At 45.4% G+C, this 9,026-nt stretch overlaps 1 protein-coding gene across 1 annotated transcript; it reads right to left on the reverse strand.

Moving 5' to 3' along the window:
- Positions 1–2,176: 2,176 nt before the first annotated feature.
- On the reverse strand, positions 2,177–9,023 carry hpse (heparanase). Its single transcript, XM_076029813.1, has 12 exons — positions 8,671–9,023; positions 7,262–7,386; positions 6,982–7,110; positions 6,630–6,803; positions 6,095–6,266; positions 5,526–5,573; positions 5,250–5,343; positions 5,057–5,163; positions 4,452–4,566; positions 3,492–3,616; positions 3,270–3,407; positions 2,177–2,548 (listed from the first exon to the last, which is right to left on the reverse strand). Exons 1-12 carry the CDS (start codon positions 8,892–8,894, stop codon positions 2,389–2,391), a joined length of 1,611 nt encoding a protein of 536 aa, XP_075885928.1. The 5' UTR covers positions 8,895–9,023; the 3' UTR covers positions 2,177–2,388.
- Between the last annotated feature and the right edge of the window lie 3 nt (positions 9,024–9,026).

Consider the following 9,026-nt stretch of genomic DNA (forward strand, 5'->3'; position numbering starts at 1 on the left):
TACCGAATTACGCAGTCGAAGAAAAATATTTTTTATTGCTTTTGTTGATGAAAAGTGTTGTTGTTGAAAAGTTGTTACTGTTAAAATTCTGACGAGATAACGAGACTGCAAACACTCGAATAGAACACATTTTGTCACATTATTACATGTAGGCTGAACACTTGGGAATTTATATTCCTAAAGACAGATTATGGACGCTGTAAAAAATGATAATTTTCCTTCATGTCCCGTATATAATCATGCTTGTTCCTACACCACCAGAGACAAGAAAAATATCAAAGGTTTTTTGTTTTTTGTTTAAAAAAAAAAAAAAAAAATTCTACATTTATGTACACAACCTACATAAACATAGTAGGAGTATTCAAATAGGCTATACATACAGTATATGGGCCATTGGCAATGAGATCTTTGCAGAATAAAAATACAATCAAGCGTTAGTGCAGCATGTTGTGTAACAGTGAATTATTTAACACTGGATGGTTTTCAGCAAGATGCTGCCACTGCAACAATCCTATTGTTAAAGAGGCGATTTCTCCGTGTTCGTTGTTGTATAATGAAGGGTTTCATAATAACCATTTGCATATCCGTGTATGACATGAAAACTGGAGCTGAAAAAAATGACTCTAGCACCATCCCATGGACAAACTGCCTCAACCACTGTTTCAACATGTCCAACAAGTTGAATACATTTTGTCTTTATTCGTTTAAACTCATCATTACAGAATGTTTTTTTTTTCTCTTTATGGTCAACACACGGGTTGAGACATATGCCAGTGTAGCCAATTGTTAGGATCCTGGAATGAGTGCGGCTGTTTCATTCAGCAAACTGCTTCCTCCATCTCACCCTGTGCTTTGCATCCTACTGCAGGCCTCCTGCCTGTCAGTTCCACCCTCAGCATCCTTTCACCAATATATTCACCATCTGTCCTCTGGACGTGTCCAAACTATCTGGCTTTATCTCCAAATGTCTAAGGTGCACTTGTCGCTCTGACGTACTCATTCCCAATGCCATCCTAGTCGCACCCAGAGAGAACCTCGGCATGTTGATCTTTGCCACCTCCATCTTTGCCGCCTGTCTTTTCCTCAGTGCCGCCGCCTCTGAGCCGTACAAGATCGCTCACGCTCACTCTCACCAGCGCTTTGTCAACCTCTCCTTTCGTTCTTGCCGAGACTGCCGTCGCGACGTCACACCAGTGGTTTCTTCCTCCACCCGCTCCAACCTGCTCGCACACGCCCTCCGCGGCTCTGGAATGTTGACCCTCAGCACTTCAAATCCTCCACGCAGTTTCATCCGTGCGCCGTGTCACCGCATCGGTCCACGTGAGTGTGAACTAAACCAAACTCTGAAATTAAAATGAGCAACCTGACTCACGTTAGGGCTTATGGGCCAAACAAATGTGACTCATCAGCGGTCAGCTCAGGTTGTCGGGTCGCTGGTGCAGGGAAGTAATGGGGGGTGTTGAGGACAACGGCTGCATGTTTGTATCCATGTGCCGGGCGGCCTGGTGCATCCCCGGTGACAGGTTACTAAACATACATAGTACTCAGATTTATGCCTGATTTGACTTTTTGACTACTTTCATACCACGTGTCAAACTTTGCAAGACGTTAAAGATTCCAGCTGGTATGTCAGGTTAGGCCATCAACATGCAAGGAAGTACTTTTTTTTTTTAATGAGGGCATCTGGTTATTTTTATTTTATTTTATTTGCCTGTTTCTGTAAATAAAACAAGCAAACAGCCACCTCAGCTACCGAGGTAACGTAATCAGTGTGATGTGGCAACGCACCTGTGTACAGTTAAGAACTGTTTTCCCCCTGATTTAATGCAGGTTTCCACCTGCCTGTCCCACCTATTACAGAGCGAAGGCAGGGAACACCCTGGGCAAGTTTTTCACATGGCTAACAAAGAGAGAAACAAGGCGTTTGCATCATTTTGAGTCACCAGTTCACCCACCGTGCACGGGAGGAGGTCGCAGCACCCACAAAGAACCCACACAGACGCGGGAAGAACCTGCAAACCTCCTTGCCATTAGGGGCCAATTGCGCTACCCACTGCACTACCATCTGCGACAAGCTTGTCTAACATAAAACACCCTTACAAGGTCTGTCTGTTGGGTTGAAAAATATTACAGTCCAACAAAAGTTGCGTAAGTAACAAATTTTGCTTCCTCGGTGTAACGGGAATGAAAAATAGACTTTATTATCCAAATATTTTCACACCACAGCTTCCGCTATGAAGAAAACAAGAAAAACAAACCAACAAAATAACAGTGCCATCGTCTGAAAAGTTCAAGTCATTTTGGTCCTGCTCCGAGTGTAATAGGCTACTTGGTGTGGCCTGCAGACACGTGTCATCGGTGGAGTCCGCGGCGACCTGTGGCTCGGGGTCAGATGCAGCCTGTGGCGCGAGCATCTGGAAACACGAAGAAGGCCAGCGAGTAAGCGGGAAGATCCAGATGTCCGGCCGCAGGCTGGTGGCGTCCTTCAAGCTCAGGGAGAGTTTTGTCATCCACCATCTTCAACACTTCTCCGTTGAGTTTGGCAGACCTTCGTGAAGAGACGGGCGGTCAGCAGATGGCTAAATGACAGACGACTTAAAGGTTCCGATTTACTTTGAAAAATCAAGATACGAGCCTGCTAAGCACAAACGCTGAGACACTGAAATACTTAATTTCTCCACATCTCCTACAAAATACAGTGTTTTTGATTGGCTATAGGATTACACTGGGTTTTGTAACCATTCGGCTTCCTTTAAGTCGTGATGAAACCGGGAAGCAACTGCTGACAGCCGGCAGCAACTGAAAAGCCCAGAGAAGACGCAGAGGAGAACGCAAAGCAAGGGCGAGCATCTCTGCTGCTAAGCAGTTTGGTAAAGTAAGTCAAGTGTCATCAGAGCCAGATGACACTTACGCATTTTGAATTTTGAAAACAAGCAAAGATGCCGGGAGCTTATCTTGGTAGGTAATATGCTAGCTCATAATCAGGCTTATGTCTAAGTTAACGAAGCTTCCCAGCATCAAGACAAAAATGATAGCTGCGTTTCCAAAGGCGGACAATATCCACCGCCAGGAGACTGGACCTCATGTTTTGAATCACTGAGGAGTTCTCATATTGGTGAAATGAAGAGAATAATTTTTTCCCGCCCAACTACTATAGGTCAATAGCAAAAGGTTTCACGTTAAGTGACACGTAAGAAATAGTTATTTGCCACACAACACAGAGGAGATTTCCAGCTAACTGGCTCATAAATGGCTGTATTGAAACGCACCTGGACTCGAGCCCTTCCTCCCCGGACTCCAGCACAAAAGCCTCCACTGTGCTGGCGGAGAGGGGCGAGGGCAAGGAGATTCTGGACGGCTTCTTACTCAAGTTCATGGACATCAGCGTAACCGCTCCGCTTTGGTACCTTTGAGAAGCAGATGAACAAGTTTGTGCACAATGTCTTTTAAAAAAAAAAAAAACATAAAGCACGCGCCTAGAACAACAGTACCTGTTTCTGTTTGCGCAGTGGAGATACTGCCGTACGTATTTACTCCTGGCAGTGACGGGGATTAGCTTTATTTTCAGGACCTCCGGTCCGACCAGTCTCTTGTGCAGCAGAGAGAGCCAATAATCCTAGAAGACGAGACACATGAGAAGTGAACCATGTAGTGCTGGTTGATTACACATCCAAAAACCAAACAATGATCTAATGGAGCGTGCACCTGTTTTGCAGCAAAGGATATCTGGTCAGTGGATAATTCCATTCTGTGTCTTTCTGCAGGATACTTGGCTAAGATTCAACCAAAGTGGTGCCAAGATTAAATAATAATTTGTTAAGTAATGTGTTAACAGCGTCCTCTGACAGTCTAAAAGGGTAAAGTATTAAAAGGCAATAAATAAACAAAGAAATAAATGTCATCATTAATGAGTTTAGAATGTGAGAGGAGGCCTGGATACATTTAAAACCCTCTTTAAAAGTTCCACATTATGTATTTTTTAAACATGAACATTTGACTGATCTGAAGAAAGCGTGCATCTGGTTGCAGCCTCCAGCAGAAATGTATGCAAAATCTCCGGCTTTGTTGGATCTTCCAAGTGTTTGTAAACACTGATGCCCTTTGTGACATCACAAAGAGCTGATCTCCGGAACTGCGTGCCTTGGCACACAGTCTCAAAGGTAGACAAAACCAGAGAAGCAAAGGAAAGACTTGACACGTTTCTCGGAAAGTTAACAGACAGGCTGTAGACACGTGCAGTTAGAGCTTCGATAGCCAAGGAAAAGTGAAAGCAGATCAGCCAAATCATACAACATGGACTTTAAAGGAGCAGAAGAGGCAAAATATTACATGGTGGACCATCTAACACTTCCTCACTTAAAGTACCAGTAAAGAGAAGAGAGAATTTTAACATCATAAAAACATATGCAGAGCTTAAAAAAAAGTGTTGGAAACAGCCAAAGAAATCTCACCGGCAGTGGGTCGAGGTTGTTGTCCACCAAGTGGTAACTGCCAGCACCAATTAACACCTGCCTCATCACAACATCCAGGCCCAGAGTGGCTGCCAGGCCCAGTTTGTCCAGCCACCTGTGGACCCACATGAGAGAAACACTTTGAAAATCTGATGCATCGTTAGGAGTTCATTTACAGGAATGTTCTGGTTTTTGTGTTGTTGGTTGTTTTTTTTTTAAGTGCAGCAAGCACAGTGAAGTTGGTAATGAGCTACAGCAATACTTGAAGGATTGTCACGGGTCTGGTGATGCTGGTTATAGAAAACTCAATTGACTGCATTCCTGAGATTTCCTGCTGACAGTCATTTAGGGAAGGAAGGCCTCGAACTGCAACACTGCTTCTTTCCCCTGTGCTCAAATAGATTAGCTAGTCTTGAATGCATGACCAAGTCAAAAGAAGCAAAAGAAAGAGAGCAAATATTCACATTCATCAGGCCAGTTGTCAAAACTGTTGCTCTGGTGAATGACAAATCCTTTAAGAAGCACTTTATTTCCTGTGATTGGCAGTGATCATGTCGTAAAGCTGGCTGGTTTAAAATTCACCTTTGCCCACGAAAAAAACTCACATGAATCCGGCGGCAAACGTGTCCGACAGCCCCAGGGCTCCTCCTCCGTAGGCGGAGCTCGTCTCTCCCAGCCACACCTTCTTGCCGGGGGACACCTGGTTCACTCTCTGAGTCACAGAAAAGGCAACTGTACACTCAATTCGAACACCACCGCGCTGGTTTGCGCGTGACCGGTTGCACCGCACGTTACTACCTCCAGGACTTCGTTGGTCTTCAAAGCCAACGAGTCGAGAACCTCAGGATCGAGAAAATCCTCCAAGGACGTGTCCCTCCCATTGACGTAGTAACTGAGAAAAGGGAGAGCGGGTGAACACAAGTGTGGATTCAATTGATTGAGGAATCTGAGGAACAGCAGCTGGCACTTTCAGAAGAGTTTTACAGTTTAACTGTGCACGGTCTGTGGATGGAACTGTAAACCTGAAAGAGGGCAAACAGTTCTTATCTTTTCATTCCTTATCTACAAACTCACTGGTGCCAGGTGACGGCGTCGACTGCCTCGGCACCGCCCTCGAGGAACCTGACGGTGACAATAAAAGGGTGTTGAAACCGGGATTGCAATGACCCATGTGACTTGATTCCCACAGGCACTCAGAGCAAGTAAACTGCACAGCAGACACTCATGGGGAGGGAACAAAAGCGAGGCTCGCACCTCCTCGCTGACTGTGATTAAATGACTAGCAGTGTGATTCAATAACGGTAGAGCAATTCATCATGTGACAGGAGATGTGAGGAGCAGTTCTATATAGAAAATACATTTTACATTTTAATTTCACGCCAGAGCGGTGTAGAATTGTTTTCCAACAAAGCTAAAAATGACTTCTGTTGATTATTTTTTCGCTGAGTGCAAAGACAAAAAAAAAAAAAATCTTGAACAATTTTGATAGTTGTTTGGTTTTAGTTTCGATATATATGCATGGAAACCCCCCCCCCCCCCAGTTTTAATGTGATGTCACTCGAAGGACAGTTAATGCAATACGTTTCTCCTTCATTGTCGGGTTCCAATGGCTCAGTAGAGACGGAAACAGGGTTTCCTCTCACCCCTCCAGCAGGTCTGTCCTGTGGTCTCTCGGCTGACCTACATCTGGCCCGTACAGCCTGGCGCTGCGGTAAAAGGGAGAGTCTGACATCATCTCTCTCAGACAGGTGAAATCCTGTCCCAGCTGATATCCATCCACTCGAATCCCGGCCTTCTTCTCAAAACTGTTGGGCTCTGAGGGCAAACAGTCAATATTGAGTCAGATTCATTGAGTCAGCTCCGAATTGAACGGTTTCTTATGTCCCACTTCCTGTTAACCTTTCTGCGCGACAGGAACAGAAAGTCCCCATTAGGGGAATGAATGACTGTCCTTGATAATGACTAACTTGGATTGCTAAATCACTCACATGACAAAACACTGAAGCGAAAACTAATCACAGAGGCAGCATTTAACAATTGGTATAACTTTGAAAGTGAGGGATAATGGAGCATATTTTCTCATTTTATGTAACTTCAATTTTTTTGAATTTCGAGTTTCTAAGCAGTTTTCTAAGAAAACCTTGGACTGTTGTTAAAAACCCATTTGCATTTGTGTACCGTTGCCCAGCTCCCAGGACATAGTGTACTGTCTGGATTCACAGTACTGCAGCAGTGAGCGGGCATTGCTGCTGTTCCAGCTGTTGTCAGACGTCCTGAGCAGAGCGTTCAGCCCAAAGATGAGGTCCAGTCCTGAGCAGTTGGTGAAGGAGTAAAGCAAATCCACCGTGTACTCTGTCACCGGAAGGAAAGCACAGAAGTCAGTCCAAGAAATACTGACCGATCGACAGCTCTCTAGACTATTGCAGTGCGTCACTTAAACACTGCATAAAGCCAAGTTTAACCGTATGTAGTCAAATTTGAGGTCGCAAAAAAAACAAACAAGGAGTGGGCAGAGTCTGACAACTCGTACCGGTGAACTTCACTCTCTTGAACTTCCTCTGCATGTTTTCGTTCATCAGGATGACTTGTTGTTTATCCCAGTCGCTCTTCAGCTTCTGCTCAAGCCATGGCGGCAACTCCAGCTTGTCACAGGATGGTTCTAACGCACAAGAAGAGAAGATTTTACATGAAATTATTTCACTATCCATCCATCCATCCATGATCCATGGGATGGAAATGCACCAGAACACAACAATGTGAACATTGTACGACTGAGGTTAATTTTGTAAATCTTGTATCACTTGTATCACCTGCGGTGAAAGCTGAGCTGGACAGGCGCCTCTGAGGGTTGAACACCATGAAGTCTTGTCTGGTCCCACCAAATCTTAAAAAACCTGGAGTTAAACCTCTTGCCAACGTCCGTAACTTTGGAGAGCTTGAGAAAGCAAACGCAGAGCAAATGTGTCAACAGCAGGTGGGGACGTAAGCATGTGCAAAACACATTGAAAAAGAATTAAAGATATTAATGCAATCAGAAGATGAGGCTTGCGGCTCCAGATTACACACAAAATAGTTGTATTTTATTAGTGGGGACAGAGGGCGCAGAAATGGGAAGTGAAGGCATGTCCGACGCTTTGCACGCCTCCGCTACACCATGGAATGCTTCAAACATCCACCAGGAAGCCCTCTGATAGGGATAAGAAATGGTTTTGATAGTTTGTGCTTCCAAAGATCCAGACCATCAACAGATTGATTTTAATGACGTCCATAGGTCCAACCTCAACCCGAGAAACAATTACCCAGGATGGGCACCGTTCTCGTTTCTTTTGAGTCCAGTTCGAGACTTCTGGACACATATCATGACCACAACAAACACAGAAACTGTTGATGTTGTGTAGTATGGGCAAGAATGACAGTAATGCTGTCGCTGCCCGGACCAAAGCAAACCCTGGAGAGTTGATGCTCAACGGTTGCTCACTGCCTCCATTCAACCCCCTGGGCAGAGGAATAGCGAGTAGGTGGCCTGGCTCTCCTCCACAGGGTCAATACAAGAGGAGTGTTCAAAAGTGCCACAAAACATAAGTTGGCACAAGACTGGAGAATGTCACAGAACCAGCCCCAGGTGAATGTGAACCTTCCCTAGACAGAGATTACCTGGTGTTTGGGTCCCTTTCCGGTAACATCTGTCAGGTACACCAACAGTAAATAAAGGCTGTAAACTGAACTATTTTGATAGATAATCAATCAAGTCTGCTGTAGTGGAGTCTGGGAGGTCCGGGTGGACTTAAATAAAGCGTCAGAATTTGATACCAACTTGTTTGACAGCTTTTTATTGTTGTTGTTGTTGTAGCTGTTGTGTAATCTGCTAAAAAGCCCAAACAGAGGCGCTAGTTAGAGCAACGCTGCAAAAAAAAAAAAAAAAAAAAAAAGGAGACAAATCCAATCAGCGCATTATTTCAGCACACAGCTTCCTCCTCGGTGCTGAGGGGAATAACTCATCTCACTGTGGGATGATCACTCGGGAGTTGAGAGGATTTAAGCGGCTTTAAATGGAAGTTAGCGGCGGCAGATCAAGGCACATTAACCGGACTCGACGGTAACGGGATTAGGGAGAAGTAGTTAAAAAAAACAAAATAAACAAAATAAATAAATAAACAAATAAAAAAACATAAAGCCGCCAACTCTGCTGGCTTCAATGACCGCGTCGCAGGAAACCAACCCGAGAAGGTACATGAACATCTCGTCCGAAGCCAGGCTGGCGTCGATGGTGACGGACAGGAAGCGCTGGTCCACCCGGCCGCTCGCTGCCGACAGATCCACCGACACGGCGGCGTCCGCGACACGCGTCGAGTTGGGCTCCGGTGTCCCCTCCGCGGAAACTCCATTAGCGCGGCAGTGGAGAAGAGACAAGAGAACCACCACCAGCCCCGCGGCGCTCATCATGACTGCGCCGGCGGTTCGAGTCGAGCCCCGGAGCGCATTGCTCAGCACTTCCTTTCACCGCTTCCTCCCGGCGCGTGTGACTGTGTTTACAACAGGACCGAGGGGCGACGCGTTTTTCACACGGTTAGCTCA

The sequence above is a fragment of the Nelusetta ayraudi genome, unplaced genomic scaffold (assembly GCF_046127955.1).
Source record: "Nelusetta ayraudi isolate G7.1 ecotype Tasmania unplaced genomic scaffold, CSIRO-AGI_Nayr_v1 ptg000026l, whole genome shotgun sequence".
Classification (NCBI taxonomy): Eukaryota; Metazoa; Chordata; class Actinopteri; order Tetraodontiformes; family Monacanthidae; genus Nelusetta; species Nelusetta ayraudi.